This window comes from Antechinus flavipes, chromosome 3 (genome assembly GCF_016432865.1).
Source record: "Antechinus flavipes isolate AdamAnt ecotype Samford, QLD, Australia chromosome 3, AdamAnt_v2, whole genome shotgun sequence".
NCBI lineage: Eukaryota > Metazoa > Chordata > Mammalia > Dasyuromorphia > Dasyuridae > Antechinus > Antechinus flavipes.
In genome coordinates, this window is record NC_067400.1 from 155283167 (window position 1) to 155310116 (window position 26950).

General features: G+C 31.7%; 1 protein-coding gene across 2 annotated transcripts in view; it reads right to left on the minus strand.

Annotated features, from left to right (window-relative positions):
• NALCN (sodium leak channel, non-selective) overlaps positions 1-26950 on the minus strand; it is a 513455-nt gene that overhangs the window by 426513 nt on the left and 59992 nt on the right. For both annotated transcript variants that reach the window (XM_051984081.1, XM_051984080.1), the window contains exons 4-6: positions 17836-17919; positions 15115-15254; positions 14887-15015 (exon numbers count right to left, since the gene is read on the minus strand). In XM_051984081.1, coding sequence (XP_051840041.1) covers positions 14887-15015; positions 15115-15254; positions 17836-17919 — 353 coding nt within the window. The remainder of the gene's footprint in view (positions 1-14886; positions 15016-15114; positions 15255-17835; positions 17920-26950) is intronic.

A 26950-nucleotide genomic window follows, 5' to 3' on the forward strand; every position in this document is an offset into this window, starting at 1 on the left:
TTGTGATTGAAAATGGATTGAGTGGTTGACTAAAAATAGCAATACCAACTAGAAAATAAGTCTTCAGGATTATATCTTCAGGAATTTAACAAACTGATCAAAGAGTTGGCAAAGGCATATGGTATTCTCATTTGATTTGCAGGTGATCCAGTGCTGGGGGAAATGGTTAACATAATGGCTGACAGAGAAACAATCTAAAAATACCATGTCAGACTAGAGTGTTGAGCTGAATTTAATGAGATGAAATTGAGTACGGATAAATGTAAAGTCATACTTCAGTTAAAAAAAATCATCTTCACAAGTACAGGATTGTAGATTGGTTGTTTTAACAGTCTTTTGAAAATGATCTTGGGGTTTTGGTGGACAACAAATTCAATATGATTTAACAGCACAGTATAGCCAGAAATGTAATGGAATCTTGTACTGCTTTAGAGAAACACAATATTCTGGAATAAGGAGGAATAGTTTCACAATATTCTGCTTTGCTTAGACCACATCTAGACAACTGTATTCTGTTCTGAGAACTGTGATTTAAGAACATTGATAAGCTAAATACAGTCTTAAAAAGAGAAACCGGATCATATATGACATCAAGTCCATTCATATCAGGTTAAATTTAAAGAAATGGGACTATTTAGGTAAGAGAAGATTCCATTCAAGTGTATTCAAGTATCCAAAGGTATACAAGATTTAAGACAACAGACTTGTTCTGTTTGGCACCAAAAAGTAGAATCAGAAGAAATGGATAGAACTTACAAAAAGGCAAATTTAGGTTGACCAAAAAAAATTCCTACTAATCAGAAGCATCCTAAGTGAAATGGCCTACGTTGGGAGGCAATGGGTACTATCTCATTAGAGATATTCAAGCAATATCTAGACAATAATCTGTTAAATACATCATAGTATTATAGTACAGTATAGTACAGTATAGTAGAATAACCACATCATAGTGGTTAGAATCTCATGCAGGTTCAAGCTGCTCTAATAATGTTGTGACCATGAAATCAAAATATTTTAAACTATGAAGGAACATATTATTATGTTAAAAGTCCTCTCTCTATTTTAAACTATTAGTTTTCCCCCACCCCTTGCAAACCAGTATGATTATGAACAAATAAATAAAAATGAAGTATTCAGAGATTGACTAGCTGTGTGAATTAATATTGATTTTTATTCAATCTATCAAATAAAACCTATATCTCATCTTTTGTTGACATGTGGAGGGCAGATACATAAACTGAGACAGTCTAGTTAGTACAACTGAAGCCAGATGGTTTATCATAGCTACTAAAAAGATAAAGTGACTTTAATAACAATCCTATCACAAAAGGCTTTATCTGCTTTATATTTTATATCAACATCAATTAAAGCAACTAGAGCTTTTAAAAACAGTTTTTTTTTAAAATTTCCTTTCAATAAGATAAATTGGATAAATTGTAGTAGATCAGGATCTATTTACAAAGGGCTACATGACTAAAATAGGCAGATTAACAACCACAGAAACAAAAAATGCTTAAGAAGTGGCAGGGTCTTCATTCATTCCTTTAGGAATATAGAATTTCAGAATTAGGAGAAACCTACTAAATCATTTGGTTCAATGTCAGCTCAAATTTTGAGTACTTGACTGTATAAAGTATCCCTGCAGGCCACATATTGATTTAGTTTAAAAGTATGTTATTTATGTTGTATTGTATTTTTTGTTAAATATTTCCCAAATGCATTTTAATGCGGTTCAGAATATACTTGAGTATTGTGGGTCATATGTTTGATACTTCTGATGCAGTACAACAATCTCATTTTTCTCATAAGTAAATTAAGGCCTTGAAAAGGGAAGTGATTTGCTTAAAGGTCCCAAGGTACAAAATAGATAAGCTTCAATCCAAATCCTCTCTAAATTCAATACTCTTTCTATTACAATACTCCCATGTGAAGTTTTGTTGTTAGTTTTTTGTTTTTGTTTTTGTTTTTGTTTTTTTACAAAGAATTATTATTTAAAGTCTTCTATGGAACCGATTTTTTTTCTTCTCAGCATATTGGGCCACATTCTCCATGAAATCCAGTGAGGCAAATTTGGAAATTATATGAATTTTCCTTCATATCACTGGAGTCCAATATAATAAATGATTCCTTCAATACCCCCAAATGGAGTCCTTGTAGAACTGTAGAAAAAAAATTTATTGTCATCCGCTCAAATGATGATATATGCCTTTTGACTTATTGGTAATGAGAACAGGGTAGTTTCCAGGCAACCAATTTGCCTGCCTGTTTCTAAAGGAGATGCTAAGTAGTTCCCTATAATGTCTTACAAGCAGAATGGTTACAGCAAGCACTATTAACAAATGAGGAAGCTGAAGTTTTAGATGTTTACTATCACCCAAGGAAGAAATTTTTTGAGATTATGTAAAAGGTAACAAAGGGCAAGGTTAAGGTGAGAGACCTATAAATACAAATTAGTTTTATTAGGAGAGTCAAAGACCAGCAGGGAAAATTTGCTCTTCATTTCCCAAAAAATAAGAGCCTGGTTTATATGATACCCTTAGAAAAATAGTAAACTCATAAAGTGTTTCATATCAGGCAAAAAAAAAATTCTCCTCAGCCATGAAAGGCAGAAATATAATTATAATAATTCACATTTATAATAATAATAATTAAAATAATAACAGCTCTTTTGTTAAGTAAAAATTTACACATGTTTCTTAAGGAGGTGAAAACACAAATGTTACACTCAAGTGTTAAAAATTAAAAAATAAAAAATAAAAAAACAAAAAATAACTGGGACCTTAAGGATTTGCCCAAAGTCATATAGCTAATAAGTGGTAGACAGAACTAATTCCAATCATCTAATTCATGTTACTATATTACATTACAGAAAGACAGTAAAAACAGAAAGTTATCATGGGATCAAAGATACTAAGCCAAAAAGACTCTCACAGGCCACTGCTTTCATTTCATGGATAAGAAAAGGTAAATTAAAGACTTATTCAACATCATACAAGTAATAAGTATTAGAGGTAAGATTTTAGCTCAGGTCCTTTAACATGCTCTTTGTATGATACAATGTTCTGGAAGTCTAATCTACAAAAATTTGATTCTCATGTTGTCTGCTTATCTTGGACTCAGCAATACCACTACTGCAGACCAATCAGCCTGTTCATTATTTCTCATAGAACAATAGAACAATAATATTCCTTTACATTCATTTACTATAATTTACTCAGGCATTCCCCAATCGATAGCTATCCTCTCATTTTCCAAATCTTTGCCACCAAAAAAAAAATTGCTTAGAAAGATTTTTGCACATGTGGGTCCTTTTCACTTGGGGATACAGACCCACTAATGCCACTGTTAGATCAAAGGGTATGCAGTTTTATAATCCTTTGATCATAGTTCCAAATTGTTCTCCCAAATGGTTGGATCAGTTTACGACTCTACCAACAGTTTTCCCACAGCTTCTCCAACATTTATCATCTTTTTTCTGTCATCTTAGCCAATCTGATAGGTATGAAGTGATACCACAAGTTGTTTTAGTTTGCAATTCTCTAATCAAAAGTGAGTTAGAGCATTTTTACATGACTATAGATGGCTTTTATTTCTTCATCTGAAAATTGTCTGTTCATATTCTTTGACCATTTATCAACTGGGGAATGACTCATATTCTTAAAAATTTGACTATATTTTAAAAATGAGGCCTTCACTAGAAACATTGGCTGTAAAAATTATTTCCCAGTGTTCTCCTCTCCTTCTAATATTGGGTGCATTGCTTTTGTTTGGGAAAAACTTTTTTAATTTAATGTAATCAGAATTATCCATTTTGCATTTCATAATGTTCTCTAGTTCTTCTTCTCATTCTCCAAAGGTCTGACAGATAGACTTAATTTTCTTATAATATTACCTTTCATGTCTAAATCATGAATCCATTTAGGCCCTAAATTGGTATAGGGTGAGAGGTATTGGTCTATATCTAGTTTTTGGCAAACTATTTGCCAGTGTTCCCAGCATCTTTCCTCAAATAAGTTCTTACCTATCAAACAGAGTCTTCGGGTTTATCAAAGAGTAGCTTACTATAGTCATTGATTGTAAGGTCTCATGTACCTAATTCATTACACTGATTTACCAATCTATTTTTTATCCAGTACTAAATATTTTTGAATATTGGTGCAGTATAACACAGTGTTAGGTCAGAAAATCTTTTTTAAAAGGAAATGGAAGAAATATATTACCTAGCTTAGAAATTCTGAAAGTATGGTTTGGAGAACCCTGAGAGCAGTAGGTAACTGAAACCAGCTTGTACCTGCTTATTAGAGCTGATTCTTAAATTTGTGAACCAGTTATTAAACACAGATTTAATCAGGTGCTTTATTTAAAAGTAGTATCAAACAGAGCAGGCTATTCTATCAATATATTACTCTTTCTTGTGGATGACTGTGGCCTTAATAATAAACTCAATATGAATAATAAATGCAAATGAAAAGAGATTTCTTCAAGCCAAATACTTACTTAGAAAGCCACAAATGAACATTTATGTTATATTATTTTTTAATGGGGAAAGTAGGATCCAAGGCTTGACTCCTTCCTCACCAAAAAAACAAAACAAAACACTTTCACAATGAACATACATATTGAATAGTAAAGAAACCTATTTATCTAGTCAATCACAAAATTATAATTAGAGAAAGTATTCATAAGACACTCTCTCATTGGTAGTACTGTAATATCTTAACTAAGAGAGTCCCAGATGTCACTGAAGAGGTAATTCCCTAAAGTCTCTAGGGTAGCAAGCTGTGAATAAGGACATAATGGAGACTCTTTGTTCCTCTCATATTAGCTTCTTCCTAGAATCTTATTCTCCTCTCAGGTTGTTACTGTCCATCTTCACTCTTGAAATGGAAATCAGAAGCACCCAAAGTCACTAGAGAACCCAAGTAGGTCATTTATTGAAGAGACACTGAAGACCCCTAACAAGAGTGAAATTCTACTTTCTCCCACTCTCAACAATTCTGTTCTGCTTACCATGCAGGCTAAGAGCTCTGATCTCCATCAATGAAGAGAGAGTTCCATACCAGTAGACTTTAGATCTAGAGTTAAACTAAGAAAAATAGTGATTTTCTAGGATTAACAATTATTTTGTGGCTTATTCATAATGAAAATGGGCTATTTCCTTCATATTTAAGCCAGAGTAGTGAATTATTAAAATTTTCCTATTTTATAAAATGCATGAAAGATTATTTAAACTTCCATTTGATTTCAAAAATTCTTGCAAATAGCTGAGTTTCCAGATGTTTTCTATCACCAGTGGAGAAATTTAAGAACTATTTTAAAAATCATTTTCAAAGCAAAATGTCTGACAATGTGGTAACACATTTTCAGGCTAAAAACACCAAAAAGGAAAAGTTATTTCTATCTCTGTGCTTTTCAGTCTCTGTTCTTTCTTTATCTGAACAGTCATAGAAATTATTTCTAATATCCACCCAAACATATGAAAAGAAAACCCCCCACTTTCCTTATATATTTTTTCTCACAAAAATAAAGTTTTAACAGATCAGTCTTACAAAGAATTGATAGAAAATGTGTAAATTAGATATTATATATGAAAAAACTATAAATACACAAATTATAATGTCCTAGGAAGGAAAAAAGTTTCAACAGTTGAGATTCATATGTCATAGTATTCACCAGAGAACAAGGATATAGAAAAGGAAGAAGCATTGAAATTCTCTAATTGGAAAGATTAAGAAAATTACTTCAGGGCAAGTCAGCTGAGTTAAAAGAACAAACCTAATATGTACTACTATTACTACTACTACTACTACTACTACCACCACCACCACCCACCACTACTAAATATTTATGTAGCACTTTAAACTATGGAAGGCATTTTACAATGATAGTCTCATTAATCTTTACAATAACCCTAGGAGGTAGGTGCTATTATTATCACAATTTTATACATGAGGAAACCGAGACAGATGTAAAGTCACAGAGCTACTAAATTTCTAAGGCACAATTTGAACTCATCTTCCTGACTCGATCTAATGCTCTATCCACTGAGTCATCTAGATGTGTAGTTAAAGATACAGGTTATTTCACTGAAAGTTTAACAATTTGGCTTTTTTTTTGTTTGTTTTTTGTCTTTGTGTCCCAAGAACTACTGTAATGCTTGGCATATACTCATTACTCTGCAAATATTTGCTGATGGCTTGCTTAATTAATGGGCATTCATATTCCTCATGAGTAAAATGAAAGGAGTAGTTAGACTGAATACGCTGCACTTTCTCTTTCAATGATAAATAGATAAAGCTGAAGTTTTGGGACTTGATAATATCATTGAATTTCCTTTAAAAAAAATTCCCAAGATCTTCCAATTTTTAGATCCACAATTCTTTTTCAGATTCTTCTTGCCTGATTCAAATGCACATATAGATCATGACGTGGTCTATAAAGTACCTACTCTGGATTCAGCTCTGGACAACAAAGCAGTTCTGACTTTGACAAAATGTTGAGATACTATGACCAGGCAGAACAAGATTGTTTGGAATATAACAAGCCTAGAAAAATCACCAGAATTGCTGGGATTTTTATAGAAAAATTTAGCATGTCTCAATGATTTTGCATTGTTTTCTTTTATAATGAGAAAATAAGTACTTCTATATTTCTGATGTATGTAGTTTGAAAAAAATATTGAATTGGAAAGAGCATGGCTATAGGGTTACTTTAGGACAGGGATTCTTTGCCTTTTTATTGTCAGTCTAGAAAAGCTTATAAATTACTCAGAATATTATTTCTAAATGCATGAAATAAAATATATAGTGTTATTCTATAAACAATGAACAAATAATTGTTAAGCTATTATTGAATAGTAGGCTATGTGTAAGATACTGTACTAAGCACCAGATCACAAAATAAACCCATTTTTAAAAGATTGTTATCAAAAATTCACAGATCTAAGGTTAATAACCTCTATATTTGAAGGTAGATTAAGGCAAGGGTTAGATCAAAGGAAAAACAAGCTAAGAGTGTACAAAAATACCTAAAGTTTTTTGAGGGAAGCAAATAATGGGAATCTGAGCAGGGTGCTCATCAACTAGGGAATGACTAAAGAAGTTACTGTTATATGAAAGTGTTGGCATGCTATTATGCTATAAGAAATAATGAAGGTTCTTGATGTCTGGGGAGGGAGGAGGTAAAGAAGTAAGAGAGAAAAATTTGGAACACAAAATTTTGCAAAAATGAATGCTGAAAACTATTTATATGTGTATTTGAAAAAATAAAACACTATGGGGAAAAGAAGCAATGACAGATGTCTTAGAGAAAAGGGTGATAGCCATAAGCAAATTAACACAGTAAAGCTAATATCAGATCTTTGGAGAAGAGAAGAATTTATGATCAAATAAAAGAGAAAATATTTAGTTAGACATAAAATGAATAATTTTCTTTATATTAAATGTAAAAGGTAATGTACAAACTAGTGCAAATAACATTGGGGAAAAAAACAGAAAACTAAGAAACAATTTTACTGCAAATGTCAGATAAAGGCCTCATTTCTCAAATATATACAGAATTTAGTGAAATGTATAAGAATACAAGTCATTCCCCAATTAATAGTCAAAGATATGAATAAGCAGTTTTCAGAAGAAGAAATCAAAGTTATCTATAGTAACATGAAAAATGCTATAAATTACCAGTGGCTAGAAAATTACACATTAAAACAACTCTGCAGTGCTCCTTCATACCTATCAGACTGGCTAATATGATAGAAAAAGAAAAAAATAAATGTTGGAGAAAATATGGGAAAAAAACTGGGACACCAATGTACTGTTGGTGGAATTGTGAACTGATTCAGGGAATTCTAAAGAACAATTTGGAACTAGCCTGAAATGGCTATAAAAATTTTCCTTCCCTTTGATCCAACAATACCATTATGGGGCAATGAAGGACATATTTGTTCAAAAATATTTATAGAAGCTCTTTTTTGGAAAAGAATTAAAAATTGAGGAGATATCCATCAATTGGGAAACAGATGAACAAGTACAGGTATATGATTATAATGGAATACGATTGTTTTTTTAAGAAATGAAGAGTAGGTGAATTTCAAAGAATCCTGGAAAATTTACATGAACTGATAGAAAGTGAAGTGAGAAGAATCAGGAGAACATTGTACACAGTAATATCAATACTGTTATTAGTTACGATTGGTTATGATTAGTTAAGATTAATTATGAATGACTTAGCTTTTCTTAACAATAAAATGATTTAAGAGATTTCCAAAAGATTCACATCTATGGGAAAAATGATGGACTTAGAATACAGATAAAGCATATAATGTTAAGCTTTCTTTGTTTTTTCACTTTTTCCCCCTTTGGGTCAGTGTATTCACTTGCAATATAATGTACTTTTTTTTTACATCATGACTAATATGGAAATAGGTTTTGAATGATTTCATAATATAACTATGAAATTGCTTACCATCTCAGGGAGAGGGAGATGAAAAAAGGAAAGAGAAATTTTGGAACTCAAATTTTAAAAAATGATTATTAAAAAGTATCTTTTACATGCAAAAAAAAATTAGCTATTTAAAAAAAAGAAATAATGAATTTCAGGGAATTCTAGAAAGATTTGTATGAAGTGATGCTGAGTAAACAAAAACATAAACACAATTTATACACTGACAAAAATATCATAGAGTAACAACTTTGAAAGCTATCTAAGCTACAATAAATTTGATGACAAGCTACAATTCCAGAAGATTAATGCTACCCAATTCCGGATTTACCTATGTATATGTGGGTATGCTTGTATATGTGTGTGTGTGTATGTATATATACATGGGTGATATATATACATATATTACATCAATTTAGCTTAAGCACATGTGTTATACATATACACATATATACATATATACATATATACACATTATGTACATAACTATATCTTTATTTATATACATATAGGGTCAGAGTTGTGTGTTTTTATTCATTTGTTTAGTTGTTTTCACTTTGTTTAGTTGTCTTTAGTTCTGCCCAACTCTTACTGACCCCTTTTGGAGTTTTATTGCAAAGGTATAGAAGTGGTTTGCCATTTCCTTCTCCAACTCATTTTATAGATGAAGAAATTGAAGGAAAGATTTAAGTTATTAGTCCAGAGTCATAGAGCTAATAGGTATCTGAGGCCAGATTTAAACTCCGGTCTTTCTGCCTCAAGACCTGCACTCTATCCCCTGTTCTATGTAGCTTCCCAAATTAACACACACACACATATGCACACACAAACAAATACATATATGTATGTATATGCAAGTGTATGTACAGCTACTCTTTTGAACAGAACCAACTTAAAATTTTATTTTGTTTGACTATACCCATTTGTAAGAGAGGTTTCTTTTTCTTTTCTTCTTCAATGGGGAAAGGCACACATGGGAGGGAAAGAGGATGGATTTTTACTGATTAAAGAAAAATTAACTGAAACAACAATAACAACAAACCTTTCTTGGCTATTTTTCAGTTCTTTGCAAATGTGTTCTAGGAGGCTGGCCAATGAGAACCCAGTTTGTGAGTACAAACAAGGTAAAATAAGAATAAAGCCAGAATGAAAAGAATAATCACAAGCCACTATGCATAGCTCTATGCTACCACATCTGACAACATAAAAGAAGCAGAGAAATAGCTTTAAAATACAAATTTTCTGAAAAGAATAGTAAATATAAATCTTAAATAATTCACTTTCATAAAAAGAAATCAAATTTGTTATAAATGAATTTACAAAGAATCCTGATCTTGATGGATTGGTTCATTGGAGAATTCTATCACATTTTTATTTTTTTAATAGCTTTTCATTTTTCCAAATACATGCAAAGATAGTTTTCAATGTTTACCTTTGTAAAACCTTGTGTCCTAAATTTTTTTTCCTCCTTCCTCCCTACCCTATCACACAGACAGCAAGCAATCTAATGTAGGTTAAACATGCACAATTCTTCTAAATATATTTGTCATGCTGCACAAGAAAACTTAGATTAAAAAACACAAGAAAAATATATCACATTTTTAAAGGTTAGTACCTATATGGCACCAAATATTCTCAAAAATTGAGAAAGCACCTTATCATAATCCTTTAATGGGAAAACTGTAGTGCTGATATTTAAAATGGGAAAGATAAAGTACAAAAGAACTCTAGACCAATATCATTAATGAATATCTATTCAAATATTTTCAATAAAGCCCTAGCAAGCAGACTGTTGCAATTTATTATCATTAACTGGGACTTACATCAGGGATAGAAGGATGGGCAGATGGATAATTAACATTGAGAAAACTAGCATCATAATTTAATATGATTTTAATTATATTAAAACAAAAAGTATCCTAAGCCATTTGGTTTTCTTGGTTTATACAGAAAAACCTTTCAAAAATATAGCACTCATTTCTGCTCCAAAAAACGTCATAAAGTATAGGTTTAGAAGGATCTTCATAATATAAAAATAATCTCTCTAAAATCAAAAGCAAGAATCCTATGTAGTGGGGCCAAGGAATTAGAATCCTTTATAATATTAGAAGGCTGTTATAAGGATAAATGTAACATATTTTACAAACCCTATATCTTAGGGTATATATGTATACCCTATATACCTATATATATGTGTGTGTGTGTGTATATATATGATACTTCATATAACAAAAGTTACACTTATTATACAATACATGCAGAAATAAATCAGTAATACTCCATCTCTCCCACTATCTTTATTTGCTGACAACATGATGGTTTACTTAGCAAAGATACAATTGAGACAAGAGCTTCAATAAAGCTATAGGCTATAAAACAATTGTAAAACCAACAGCATTTTTACACAACAACAATAAATTCCAAGAGATACTAATAAAAGAGTAATTATATTCCCAGTAACTAAAAAAGACAGAAATATTTGGGGATCAATTTATCAAAGGACATCAAATATTTGTACAGATTCACTTAAAAAAGTGTTCCATAAAGAAATCAAATAGCTGTAGAAACAATTATTTCTCATGACTAGGCCATACCAATATAGTGGAAATAACAATATTACCAAAGTTAATTTACACTTTTCATACTATACCAAATTACACCAAATTATCAAATCTACTGATAGGAATTGATAAAATAACAAAATTAATTCTGAAAAACAGAAGAAATTATGAAAAGAGGTACAAATTAAGAAAGGATAGCACTTCAACACTTCTAAGGGTATTATCAAGATCAGTCATCAAAAACTTTAAATACTGATTTAAAAAAAAAAAAAAACAGGTAGATCAATGGAACAGCCTAAACAAGGAAGAATGGGGAAGGAGGGAAGGAAGGAAATAATTCTACAACTCAGTGTCTGATAAATCAAGAAACATGTTACTTAGATAAAAACACCTGATTTCAATTGGGAAATTGAAAAGTAGTCTGATAGAAACTGGGCTTGCACTATATTCTACAGTACATTCTAAATGGGATATGTGACCTACATATTACATATTCTATGGAAAAAACATCTATAAGAAAAACAGATCATATGACTTTCACAGTTATGAGGATTTTATAAACAAAAGAGATAGAAGCAAATGCAGATGATAAAATTTAAAAAAATGATAATATAAAGCTGAAAAGATTCTGCACAAAATTAGCACATTTAGAATAAGATGACAAGTGGTTGAATAGTTTTTTAAAATCTTTGTTTGAAATTGATGAAGACATTACATACAAGGTAAATAAAGCATTAATGTATATATAAATAGAACACCAAAAACTATTCCTCAACAGAGAAGTGGTCAAATAATATGAACAGTTTTCAAAAAAGAAACTGCAAACTATTAACAACTATATTAAAGAATGCTTCAAATCATTATTATTAAGAGAACCATCATGAGGTAGTAAAACCTGAGGTTTCATCTAATACCCTAAAAACTGGCAAAAATAACAAAAGACAATAATTTTTTGAGGGGTTGAAAAATATCGGTATGTTGTTGCATGAAGGAACTGTGAATCAGTATATTGTTTTTGAAAGCTATTTGGAATTTTTCAAATAAAATATCTAAAACGTACATACTCTTTGACCCAAAGTTTCCAGTAATAGATCTCAAGGGGGAACAATTTTAACAACATTCCCACCAGGAATATACCAGGATATTTATAGCAGAACTTTGGAAGAAAAGTAGATGTATACCAGTTAAAGAATGAATAAACAAAATGCGATTTGTGAATAAAATGGAATATCACTATACTGTAAGAAATGATGAATATAATGAATACAAAGACTTAGGGGAAAATCTACACTAATTGAAACAGAAGGAAGTAAGCAGAACCAGGAGAATATCTATGACTACAACAATGTAAACAGAAAGAACCTCCAAAAAATAGCAAAAATTAAATGTTATAAAATTTCTAAGAATAAACATGGTTCCAAAGAATAAGAGATACTCCCACGCAAAAGTGTGAAATTATTAACAATAAAAAATATGCACATACACTTTTAAACTCAATCTGTATTATTAATATTTTCCCATTGGTTTGCACAAAAGAATAAATCAAACCTACTTATTTCTGCATTCTAAATATTTGCACTGAAAATTTATTATTTAGCTCTCATGAGTCAGTTGAAACTTACGCAAACTGGTATACTCCTGCCTCTTTTGCAGAGGTAGGAAGTCCACAAGTTTAATGGACCACATTTAACATATTTTCACACTTTATTTTGGACATTCTGATTAGTTTTTTTTTTCTCATTTTCCCATCATTTATATTTTGTTTTATTTTTATGTTTTAAATGTTTTTAAATATTATTTGTCAAATGAGATGGCCTGTGGGAGGGATACAATGGAAAGCTTTAATAATGCAAAACATTAAAAGTTATCAATATATTCTTATTTTTAAAAATAACTCTTTTCTTAGGGTGTCTTTTAACTCCATCCAATTCTGTTTAGACTAATGAGAATTGGACAATGATTATCCAATCTACATAGTTTACTTGAATTTGCTCTGGACAGTGGGTTGTATAAAGTAAGAACACTATTCTCTGCCTGCTACCAGTCCAACATGTGGAATTCTGAGAACCCAGATTCCAGTTGTTAGTGAGACCAGAGGAGGTGGGACTTGACTAAAATCTTTAACCTTTAGAGCACTTAGCAAATACAGTACCATACATTTCAATGGATTCCTTTAATATTTATTTACTTACTATACTTACTAGGGAAATACAGTATTCATGAAAATTTTCCCTATAATTATTTTAAAAAGGGACATTTAAAGAAAAAAAGCTTTAAAAGCTGGTGTTTATAATTTTATGTATAAACTTCCAAAATAATGTTAATAGTTTTATACATTAATTAGGTCCTAAAGCTCCCTTTAATTGAATTGTTCAATATATGAAATAAACAACTTTAGGTAAGAAGAGTCTTTAAAAATGTGCTTACCTAGTCACTGAATTTCTTTCATACTGTATATTTGTACACATAATTCAATGTTTCATTTTTGCATTTTATTTCCTCCTTAATACAAATGGTTCCCCTGATAATTCATTCATCGATCCTGTCATAGACATTTCATATTTTTGACAACAGAAGCTTACCTAGAAATTTAATAATTGGTGCAATCCTGTTTTGCTTTATATTTTCCTTCCCAAATGGTATTTTAAAGTAAAAATATAACTGCATTTCAGAAAAGCAATAATGGTCTTGGAAAGAAATAAAACAGTGCTATCAACTTCTGACTTGAAAGATTATTTTTAGAATGTACATGTGGTTTACTTATTTTCTTGCTGTTAATAATCATCCTGGATTGTTTGTTTTGTTTGATTTTTTAAAATATGTATTTTTAAAAAGCATTCATTTAAATTAAAATCTGTGAATTGTCTCATCCCTTCCCAGAAACATTAATTCAAACTGACAACTTTAGAAAATCCATGATTTATTTTTTGTTCTCTCATTATATTACAAAAGCAATTAATTGCTAATAGCTATTATCCTATCATGTTTTTATTTAAAAACTTAGTTTTTATTATTGATTTTTATTCTTCATCTGATATGTTCTTTTTTCCACATATGATAGACATGTTTTTTTTTAAAAAGCAAAACAAAGCTTATAGGAAAAATAAATGATCTTAAAGTATGTATATAGAACTTTCTGATAATTTGTCCATGGTATTTTTCTATTGGCAGATCACTTGTCTATCATACTTAAGGAAGCATGTGTATCACCCTTAAGTGTGTGTATATTTGTATATAATAAGGTATGTAGGTTCATTTGTATAATTTTCCAAATGTAAAAAGGAACAGATTAGTCCTACACTTATGAATAGATAATATTATCTTACATTCACTTGTTTGGGGGAACTGATTTATATTTTAATAAAACAAATTACTTTTCATCAAATATAGTGGAAAATCATTTATAGCAGAACTTTGAAAGCAAAGTAGATGTATATCAGTTAAAGAATGTATAAACAAAATGTAATTTGTAAATATAATGGAATATTACTATGCTGTAAGAAATTATACTCATTATACATATATGTGTGTGTGTATACATATATAATATGTGTATATATATATATATGTGTGTGTTATATATATATTATCATATATTATATTCATCTAAAGCCACAGGAAGTGATTTTACCTCTCCCTTTTATACTTCATTCCCCCTCCAAAGGGAAATAAAGAAGTATGCCCAGAGGCTATGGTTTTTTTTCCAAAAAATAAACAGTGGCATTCTCAAATAAAAAGGGTAATAATCCTCTTGATAAAGAGGAAGAAAATGATTAAACAGTATAATTGACAATAAGCCCTGTTTCACAAGGAGAAACTAAGTGGTGTAGAAATATTTTTTCTAATAAAGAATCTAAATTAAGTCAATGTTCATAAGGAAACTTACCCTGGCTGAGTGTCAACTGTTACACAGTGATAGGTAAAAGTGCCAAACATCTGAACTCCTAAAATTCCATATAGAAGTAGAAAGAAAAGTAGGAAAATTGAAACACTCCAAATTTGTTCTCCTGAGCGCCTAGAAAAATAAATATTTAAAAAACACATAAGATAGTAAGATTACTTACAAATAAAAATTCATTAATAGTTCATTAAAATTATGGATTGAAACACTTACTTTAAAATATTTGTTATCCTTGTTCTTGGTAGTTCAAATCGGAAATAAATACGGAATGCCCGGATCATAATAAGAGGCCGGGGAATCCTCAACATTCCCCAAGGTGACATCTGATCAACTATGTCAGCAATTTCAAATACCTGTAAATATGCAGAAGTGGATTCAGATTTCCTCTTTCTTATCACATTTATATTTTGTAGGCTCTAATAATTTCATCATTTCAGAGCTGTTGGTACATCATCTAATACAATCCATACCTAACAAGTAGGCAATTAGCCTCTACTGGAAAATAAGCAGTGAGGAGAAATTCATTATTTCCCAAAATATACCATTCCATTTGGGGAGAGAGGATGGTAAAGGAACAATATCAATTATTATAAAGTTTTGCAGATTATTTTCTTTAAAAATTTTTAGTTACATATTGCATCCTAAATTTAATTTTAAATACAATCATTAAAGATAATTAAGAAAGGATCATTTAATATGGAAACTACTAAAGCTAAAATTCAGTTTTGCGCCAACACTGTGCACTATGACTTCTTTATGAAAACAACCATTGATGTAAAGCTTTAATTATTTTAGAATATAAATTTTGAATACGAATAAATATGGGCAATTTATAAAAGACAACTTTTTAATTCCTTATATCCTTATATACTAAAAAAAAAAAACTATATACTAAAAATGATGAGATTAATTTGAAATCTAATTGTTTTATACCTAAAAAGATATAAATCTAAAATATATGTGTTAGAATCCTAGTGTTAACTCAATGGAATTGATAGAAACAGTGCTTATGTGCTTGGGTTTACATCTCTGGAGTTCACACCTTTGGGAGAATTCACACATTAGAGGTCATACATTAGAGCTCACACATTTAAGAGAGTTTACATATTTGGCTCACACATTGGAGTTCAGAAGTTGGGAGATATCCAAGTTTACAACTCCCACAATCCCACTCTCTCAAAGGAGGTGTCAACCTTTGGGTTCACACTTTTAAGAGATCATATATAAGAAACTCTCAGTCTCAGTGAGGGTCAGTTGGGAAATTGAGAAGCCAGGAGTCGGAGTTGAGCTAAAGGCAAAAGACAAGCAAGGAGAGCTCTCAGAATCAAAGAAAGCTAACTGGGCTATTTTGGAAGAGACAATAAAATATTGGATTTTAACTTCTGGCTGTATTTTGAGGTGATTATTATTCTGAACTGAAACTAAGGCTGCCTCCAGAAAACCTCCCCAAGAAACCTGCTCCCAGAGAACCATCATATATATTAAAAAAGAAGAGAACATCACACATATGGAAGAAAGTGGAGTGATAAAAACTCTATAAGAAAAAATGTAAATCGTATCATTTAATCTAAAGGAAAGAATAAAGAGGTGTTTTAATGTTATTTCATACCTTTGTTCCAATGAGAATAGAAGACTATAAATTATATCAGAATAAAATCATTTTAAAAGCAATTGACAACAGTTCTGTGATAGTTTGTAATATTATTTCTGAGATACAAGGTTATGTAGCCCTGCTACATAGTCTCAAAGTAATCAGAAGTGTTATTTGGAGTCAGGTTTTCCTGTATATTTAATGAGTTAATAAACAAGAATTTCTTAGGTGCTTAGTATGTACCAAGTAGTAGGGATACAAAGGAAAGTAAAAATATATTCTATTCATTTTCTAATGAAGGCAAGTACAAGAAAACAATTCTACATATAAAATATATACTGCATAAATATATAATATTCTCATATGGAAGGTACTAGCCATGGAAACGACAAAGGGAAAGAAATCACTTCCATTAGATATACCAGCTCTCCTATTTACTATGCCAGGCTGCCTCTCCAGCTATACTTTTTAAAATTAAGAAAAACAACCAGTTTAATTGAAGCCAATGTAAATCATGTCTAAATATATTATGATAAACTAAATTACTGACTACTACTATTCAGAATAAAGCTTTACTTTATATCCTTTTTCAAACTATATTATTACTCTAATTTTCCTTAGAAGGAGCTTGGTAGAGCCAATGTAGTTTTTCCTACCCTGATCTGGTTATATCCATGATTTTTAAAAAATGAATAAGAATGTGTGAACTGTTTCCTATCAATTTTCATCATTTAGTGCCCCATAATTCAGTATAGCTTTCCTTCTTTTTTTTTTTTTTTTTTTTTTTGCTTTCCTTCTTTTATGTGATTTAATCTAATTTTTGATATTGTATGATGAGGCTAGATGATGAAGAGCAATCTAATATGTGAGACTAGATAGACAATTTGTAATCCAGAATGAAGTTCCTACACTGACACATTTTGGCTATTGGATTCTGGGCAAGACCCTTAACTTTTTTTCAGGGCTCCTAAGCAAGTCTTAAAAAAAAGAAGAAGCAGAACAGTGACAGATCTACACAAGGTGTTATTCTCTAAGAGATAATGATAAATTCACAAGTTTGGACCCAAAAAAATGATGGGGGTAAGTCACTTTATCTTGGGATAGATTATAAATAATATACAGATGGCATGCTAAAGTAACAAACCAATTAAATAATGAGTAAGGAGTGGGATAAATTCCTCACATAAAATTTTCAAAAGAAAGGTAGTATTCACCAAATAGCATGCAATTAAATATAATTGTGCATATTTTCCAAAAAGTTCTCTTTTATAGCTCTATTTAGATAATTTAAGAATAGAGTATATTTCTGAAAATGACACTATAATTTAAAATTATTTAATTACCTGTAACACCAGAGACACCCAAAGGCAAAAGACCATAAATCCATCAAAAACACACCAACGATCTTTCACGTAGGAATTATCCCCCTAAAAAGAAATTTTGCATAGCATTATTGTCAATTTATATGAAAATATTGTTGAACTTCTAGAAAGGAAATATGCAAATGTTATACCATTTATTAAAGTAAAGCTAGAGACAATTTTATTATCCATACTCAATAGATATTCAAAGGCTCATTCCTAGGATAGAAAAATGGTAAATTCTGTTAGAAGTCCTAAATTGATTACATACATATAATTATATTCTTTTCTCCAAAGAATCTTTTCACTACTAGGAGAAATTTGATGTTTGTAGAAAGGAAAAATACATCCATGGCATAAAATACATACATGGCATATATTTATATTTAGAGAACATAACCAAATGGAAAACTTGAAGGTAGCTCATTACTTGGAAGATTCTCCTCTTGATGAGTTGACAGAGTTTGAAGAAGTCAAGTTACCTGAAGGAGCCATTAAAATTGTCCTATCTACTACTCATTTTTAAATTTTTTATTACAGCTTTTTATTTACAAGATATATATATGGGTAAATGTTCAGCATTGACTCCTGTAAAACTTTCAGTTCTAACTTTTCCCCTCCTTCCTCCCACCCTCTCCCCCAGATGGCAGGTAGACCAATACATGTTAAATATGTTAAAGTATATGTTAAATACAATATATGTATACATATCCATACAGTTATTTTGCTGCACGAGAAGAATTTGGACTTGGAAATAATATAAAATTAACCTGAGAAGGAAATCAAAAATGCAAGCGGACAAAAACAGAGGGATTGGAAATGTTATGTAGTGGTCCACACTTATTTCCCAGAGTTCTTTTGCTGGGTGTAGATGGTTCAATTCATTATTGAACAAATGGAACTGATTTGGTTCATCTCATTGTTGAAGAGAGCCACATCCCATCAGAATTGATCATCATATAGTATTGTTGTTGAAGTATATAATGATCTCTTGTTCCTGCTCATTTCACAGCATCCATGTAAGTCTTTCCAGACCTTTCTGAAATCTTCCTGCTGGTCATTTCTTACAGCACAATAATATTCCATAACATTCATATACCACAATTTATTCAGCCATTTTCCAATTGATGGGCATCTAGCTACTACAAAGAGGGCTGCCAAAAATATGATTGCACATACAAGTCCCTTTCCCTTCTTTAATATCTCTTTGGGATATAAGCCTAGTAATAACACTGCTGGATCAAAGGGTATGCACAGTTTGATAACTTTTTGAACATAGTTCCAAATTGCTCTCCAGAATGGCTGGATTCATAATTCCACCAACAATGTATCAGTGTCCCAGTTTTCCTACATCCCCTTCAACATTCAGCATTATCATCTCCTGTCATCCTAACCAATTTGAAAGGTGTGTAGTGGTATCTCAGAGTTGTCTCAATTTGCATTTCTCTCATCAATAGTGATTTGGAACACCCTTTCATATGAGTAGAAATAGTTTCAATTTCATCACCTAAAAATTGTCTTTTTATATCCTTTGGCCCTTTATCAACTGAGGAATGGCTTGATTTCTTATAAATTAGAGTGAATTCTCTATATATTCTGGAAATTTGGCCTTTATCAGAACCTTTAACTGTAAAAATGTTTTCCCAGTTTATTGCTTCCCTTCCAATCCTGTGTGCATTAATTTTGTTCGTACAAAAGCTTTTTAATTTGATATAATCAAAATTTTCTATTTTGTGATCAATGCTGATCTCTAATTCTTCTTTGGTCACAAATTCCTTCCTTCTCCTCAGATCTGAGAGGTAAATTATCCTATGTTCTTCTAATTTATTTATAATCTCATTCTTTTTGCCTAGATTTGACCTAATCTTGGCATATGATGTTAAGTATGGGTCTTTGTCTAGTTTCTGCCAGACTAATTTCCAATTTTCCAAGCAGTTTTTGTCAAACAGCAAATAATATCTCAAAAGCTGGGGTCTTTGGGTTTGTCAAACACTAGCTTATTAAAGTTATTGATCATTTTGTCCTGTAAATCTAACCTATTCCACTGATCATCTAGTCTATTTCTTAGCAAATTTTCTATTTCTTGCCAAATGGTTTTCCTGATCGCTCCTTTATAATAGTTTCAGATCTAGCACAGCTAGGCCACCTTCACTTGCTTTTCTCTTCATTAATTCCTGTTAAATTCTTGCTCTTTTGTTCATTCAGATGAATTTTGTTGTTATTTTTTCTAGGTCATTAAAAATTTTTTTGGCAGTCTGACTTTTATAGCACTAAATAAATAGATTAATTTAAATAATATTATCATCTTTATTATATTTGCTCGCCCTATCCAAGAGCACTTAATACTTTTCCAATTAGTTAGATCTGACTTTATTTATGTGGAAAGTGTTTTGTAGTTTTGCTCATATAGTTCTTGATTTTCCTTTGGCAGATAGATTCCCAAATATTTTATATTATTGGCAGTTATTTTAAATGGACTTTCTCTTTTGAGTCTCTAATTGTTGGATTTTGTTAGTGATATATAAGAATGGTGAGGATTTATGTGGATTTATTTTGTATCCTGCAACTTTGCTCAAGTTGTGAATTATTTCTAAGAGTTTTTTAGTAGAATCTCTGGAGTTCTCTAAGTATACCATCATATCATCTGCAAAGAGTGATAATTTGGTTTATTACCTACTCTAATTCCTTTAATCTCTTTCTCAACTCTTATTGCTGAAGCTAGCATTTCTAATACAATATTGAATAGTAATGGTGATAGTGGGCAACCTGTTTCACTCCTGATCTTATTGGGAACAGTTACAGTGTATCCCTATTACATATGATGCTTAGTGATAGTTTTAAATATTTAAGGAGACTGTCTGCTATTAGAGTCCTCAGGGTTGAAAACCTGTTCTCTGTCTGTATGGAAGCTACCAATACTTAGAATTCACTTGGCTTTTTTTATTCATTTTTTAAAAGCCCTTAGGGTCTGCCTTGAGGGCAAGGAGGTTACCAGTTTCCTCTACAGAACAGGGATAGATTGATGGACAGTAGCTGTCCTGCAAACAGGCTACAAAGAGTGGCTGAGTTACACAAGTGCCCTGGGAAGCGCCCTGCAGTGGAAGTGTCACTGCCCTGGGAAGCATGGCCTGCTGCGGAAATTCCACTGCCTGGGTAGAGCCCCCCTGCTGTGCAGAAGTGTGACTTCCCTGGGCAAAAGCCCCACACTGCAGAATGTGCCTGCACAGCTGTGCTGTGGTCCATGCTGAGTCACTTCTGGTGTTGAGTAGGTGTAGCCAGGTCTTGTTAAGCTCTATAGTTTTGGGGTACACTCTACCTTTGGCGTTTGTGTAACTTCTCTGCTGATCTACTGCTTTGTAACCAAAGCAGAGCAGCCAACCTGTGGTAGAGTCCTCCCTGAAAATACTCCACCCCCCGGAGACCACACCCACCCCTGGTACACTCAGTGTGCTGGCCTTCGTGTTTTGCCTCTCTTCCTGCTCTGCCTCCCTTCCTGTGCTAGCCTCCTCCTGCTGAACAAGACAAACCTTTTCTGGTGATCTTCCAGATTATCTTCGGCTGATAATTTGTTGTACTCTCAATATTCATGGATTTTACCAGTCAAGCACTCTTTCTGAGGCTGAATTTGGTAATTAGTAGTGAGGACAGAAGGGAAGCTTAGAATGACATGTGTGTCCTCTCCACAATCTTAGTTTTGCAATCCCTCCCCATATCTACCACTCTTAAGAAGGACATTAACTAGAATCCCAGATTTCACAGTACAGAGGTAAATGTTTGACAAAATAAGGAAGTATATAATTTTTATGATGAAAGATAACATTATAAAGCTTACACTAATTTTGCTTAAGCTAAGAAAGCAGAAAACAAAGAGATTTACTTAGAACCCATTTATTGAAGAATGAGTCAACTTTAATGAAGAATATTGGGTCAAATATTTTATGTAGTACTTAATCCAATTTGGAACATGTTTATATAATGTAGGTTTTCTGAAAAAAATCCTTCTTTGCAATTATTTAAGAACAACACTTTCATATGCTGAAATACAAGCATCTTTTCTTGCCTCATATTGTCTCATGTGAGGTTTATATTTTATGAAGGTATACAAAATCCTGGAGTTTTTCAGATATTGCATTTCTTCTCTTTATGAATCAAAAAATAGGAGCACAGAATGTAATCTCTAGAATCTTAACAAAGTCTTCTCCTAAGTCATTTTTAAGATGCATGTTTACTTGATATTCTTCAAAAGAGATTCAATGTTATTCAACAAAATAAATTATTAAAACCCAAGTTTAGTAAAAATATTGATCCATTTGTTTTTCTGCTAAATTAAAAAGTTTCTCTTCCAGCTGTCATAGCTATGTTTCCCTTTTGTATTTGAGTCATTTTTTAAAATGATAATTTTTTCATTGTTTTCTTGCTTTCTTCTCTGTGTCATCTGTCTCTCTCTCTCTTTTTCCCTCTGTATGTGTATTTGTCTCTTTGTGCTTCTGTCTCTGTCTTTCTCTGACTCTGTCTCTCTCTGTTTTTCTCTGTCTCACATTTATTCTCTCTCTCTTTTTCTCCCTCCCCACCAATATGTCTATTGGGTAGTTGCATTGTCAACAACACAGGTAACAGAGATTGGGAGAAAGGTTTAAAAGAATTGGTGTGTGTACATTCTTGGGTAATTTCTAAAATTTGGGAAAAAGAAAAGTTGGCAAGATTATAGGGGTCAGATGGGTCACCTATGAATGACAGGCAATGCTGTGGCCAGAGGTAGAAAAGGGAAAAAAATGCCTAAAAGAGACAGAATGTACTTGTCTGACAGACTGATTTTATATATAAAGTAGGAAGTGAACAAAAAAAAATTATTATATTTTTGAGGTTGGTTTTGCAATCTGATCTTTAAAAGAGATTTTTAAAAGGGGTGCTGGATGTTAAAAAGGAAATAAATGAAAATCATCAGGAAATTTCCAATAATAATAGAAATAGTTTTCCCAGATTTTGCATTATCTGGGCCCAAACTGAAGGTGAATATCATCACTGAAGAAATACCACATCTACTGAAGTTCACTTAGCAAATTTAATATCTATGCTAATTTCACATTCTTGCTCCTTACCTTTATGAATAGAGTAAAAAGACAGTACCAAAACAATTTTTAGTGTACTCAGCAGCCAAAGTGGTTATTTGTCTACAAAAGAATATCCAATTAACATGCTCTCTTCATGTCTAGTCTTTTGACTTAAAAATTCCTTTTTGTAAGACTCAACTAATAATGTCCTATAATACGTTTGCTACACATTCATTTTATAAAGTAGTGTCTATGCCCATGTTCTACCAACAGTTTTATTTTAATGCTTCATTGCAGAGTAAAAGTGACCTACAGTTGTCAAAGACAAGACCAGTAAAGGTCAATCTCTGACAGGTACCAAGATGAAATGGCTTTTAATACAAACCCAATGACAAATAATGTCTGCTATCTGTCAGTCAGCCTAGCTAAATATGGAAAAGACCATCACTGGGAAGGTTGCTCGGGAGATGATGAGTTTGTGGGGGGAAGTGAGTTAGTTCTGTTTTTTTGTTAATGACAATTGATGAAAAGAAACATATAAAGATTTTTAAATGGCCCTCCTGTGAAGTGTTGTGCTATTTCTCCAGTAAAGAGCCATGGAAAAGTAAACAGAATAACCTACAAGAAATATTAATGGCAGCACTTTTTGTTATATCAAAAAGAAAAAAAATATGGAATCAAAGCAGTTCATATGTGAGTAATGCAATCCTGGTGTGAATGAGATAGAATATTATTCTTCAATTAAAAAGAAAACTAAGAATATAAAGAATTCAGAGAAATTTGGGAAAACTTATGAATTGATATAAAATAAAGTAAGCAGAAACCAGAACAATCTATATGGGGAGGAAAAAGAAAACATCAAAATAAAAGTCAAAACTTAATGCAATCTAATTTTGACTCCATTAGACAGACAATAAAACATACCTTCCCTCTCCCAGCAGTGAAAAATTGTACTACATACATGCAAAATGTGACATACTTTGTCAGATTTAGAGAAAAGACAGATTTGTTCTGCTTAACTATGTTTCTTTCTACAAAGGAGAATTCTCTTGGGAGAGCTAGGCATTATTTAGAAGTAGTGGTGATGTACAAAATAATCAGTAAACCATTTTTTAAGGGGAAAAGGGCTCACTGCATCTTTAAAATTACAAAATCCTTAGAACATTAGTAAACATGAACTGAAATCTGGTTTACACTTTGTCACTGGACAATAACATTGATTTTATATACTACAGAAGAAAGTAAATAACTTCTATAGTGACATTCATATTTCCTAGAGATAAACTGAAATAAGTTTAAGATTACGGTAATGATTAGGCATGTGCAATAAGACCTTCCTTTTAATTGAGAGACAAGATGTGAATGAAGCAACACTAAGCTAGGTAAGAATCAGAGCTTCTTTAGACTATCAAAATTTAAGATCAATGTAGAAAGCCAGCTATTCAGGGGGTTTGGCCAGATATTATATTAATGCATCCATCTGAACATGTCATTTACCTGTTACATTAGTTGACAATCTAACTTGAATCTTCTTTTCTAGTTATTATATTACTCCCCTTCACACAATCATTGGTTTAGACGAAAATGGTCTTTTTCAGTCTTTGATGGTGTCGGTGGTGTTTTTTTTCCATATCCAGTATGTTCCATCTCCTATCTTTTTTACTCCATATAGCTTGTCTCTCTTCACCTTTGTCTCAGAAAAATTCAGCCCAAATAAAGCCTGATTATAAGTTTTTTTTTCCTGACATTATTGTTCTATAAGAAATGATCAGCAAGATTATTTTAGAGAGGCAGGGAAAGACTTAGATGAACTGATGCTAAGTGAAATGAGCAAACCAAGAAATCATTGTACACGGCAACAAGGTTATACAATGATCAATGCTGAGGGATGTAGCTCTTTTCAACAATGAGATGACTCAGACCAATTCCAATGATTTTGTGATAAAGAGAATCATCTACACTGAGAGAGAAGACTGTGAGAAGTGAGTGTGGATTACAAGATTGTATTTTTACTCTTTTTGTTGTTTGCTTGCATTTTATTTTTTCTCATTTGTTCCTTTTTGATTTGATTTTTCTTGTGCAGCAAGATAATTGTATAAAAATATATGCATATATTAGATTTAACATATACTTGCCTTCTAGGGGAGGGGATAAAGGGAAGTGGGGAATTTGAACACAAGGTTTTGCAAGGGTCAATGTTGAAAAATTATCCATGCATATATTTTTAAAATAAAAAGCTTTAATAAAAAATAAGTTTTTCCTGATGTCTTTGACTGTTAGTAATTTGTATCCCCACTCCAAATCCTCAAAAAAAAAAAACCACAAACAAAAAAACCTTGTATGTTTGTTGCATATTCACTGTTACACACAGTTTCACTGAGAATATATAATTTCTTGAATGGCATGAATAATTTCATTTTTGTCTTTGACTCTCCAGCACCTAGTATAGTACATGGCACATGATGTTGTTGTTTGGTTATTTTCAGTTGTATTAAACTCTTCCTGATCCCATTCGGGGTTTTCTTGGCAAAAATGACAGAATAGCTTTCCATTTCCTTCTATACCCGCTTTTTTAGATGAGAAAACTGAGGCAAACAGGGTAAGTGACTTTCCCAGGATCACACAACTAGTAAATGTCTGAGGTCAGATTTGAACTCAGGAACAGCAGTCTTCCTAATTACAAACTCAACATTCTATTCATTGAGCCAACAAAGAGATAATTAGGGAAACTTGTTGTTGCTGTTCAGCCATGTCCAGGTCATCATGACTCCATTTGGAGAAACTGGAATGATTTGCTGGGTACTCTGTCCACTATGCCACCTAGTAACCCAATAATTACATGGTAAATAAATGCTAGCTGATTAATGTCTCCTTGAATCATCTCTACTTTATTAAAGTAGTGTGTAAACTTCAAATATTATCTTCTGATAGAAGGACTCTTGCCTATATAGGTATACAACATAGGACCTTTTCTTGCTCCTGTGTAAGAAGAGTTGTAATGAAGACTATTCTTTCCCCTACAAAAGAGGTTTTAAAACTTTTGGCTTGCAGATCTGATTATCAAACTCTCATATTATGTATGAGACTGGATGAGTATGGAAAATGTAACTGGACAATGTTTAAAAGAATAAATAAAAATACAACAGAATTAATGTTAATTTATGGTTTCCTGAGTCATAGGATGCTCCCTATTTATATTTGAATTTAACAGTGCTCCCTTAGAATGCTTCCTGAGACCTGAAGCTATGGTTTGGTGGAATGATCTTGATAGAAGGCTTTTATCCAACTAAAGGTTCTACATGCTTCAATCATATCTTTGTTGGCATCTTATTTATTAGAGGTATTCTGATTTTTGAGGAGTGTTGTCTAGGATCTACTACATCATTTTCTTTCCTGCTATTTACAATTTACGACAAAAGGTAAAAATTTAGAGGCTGTAGTTTATTTTTTAGAGAAGCCCATATTATATTAATAATTAGCAGATAGGAAAGAAGGAGACAGATAATTGTAATCTTTCTGGTAGGTCATGCTATACAACGCCAATGTGAGGAAATTAGAGACTTTTTAAGTCTACTAGTTTTCTAAATGATCTACTACTATGGAGATTGTAATATTTGGGATTTTAAAAATCCATACCTGTGATCTATCAGTGTATAACTTTTCCTCACTAATACAAATCAATAAATGGCTGGCTACTTTTTTTGGTAGTTTGAATGTTTATTTAACAAAAATAAACATGAGCAATTTTTTACTAATTTTCTTTGCTGCTCAGTCTAGCATTTGCATTAGTGATCTTAACTAAGTTAGCTGCTCTTTCAACAATGTTATTTCAATTCTTATAGAAAACATTATGAGCAACATCAGGAGCACTTTTAGGTTTTTAACATTGTGCATCAAAAACTTCTTGAATCATCTAGGTAACATGTGTTTGGTTTTCTTATTGCTTCTATAATCAATATTGGGCACCAAGATCTGGTCCTCCAATTGTCTTTGTATTCTTAATGTCAATGCCTCTTGGTTTACATCATTTTTTCCCTTGATCTTGA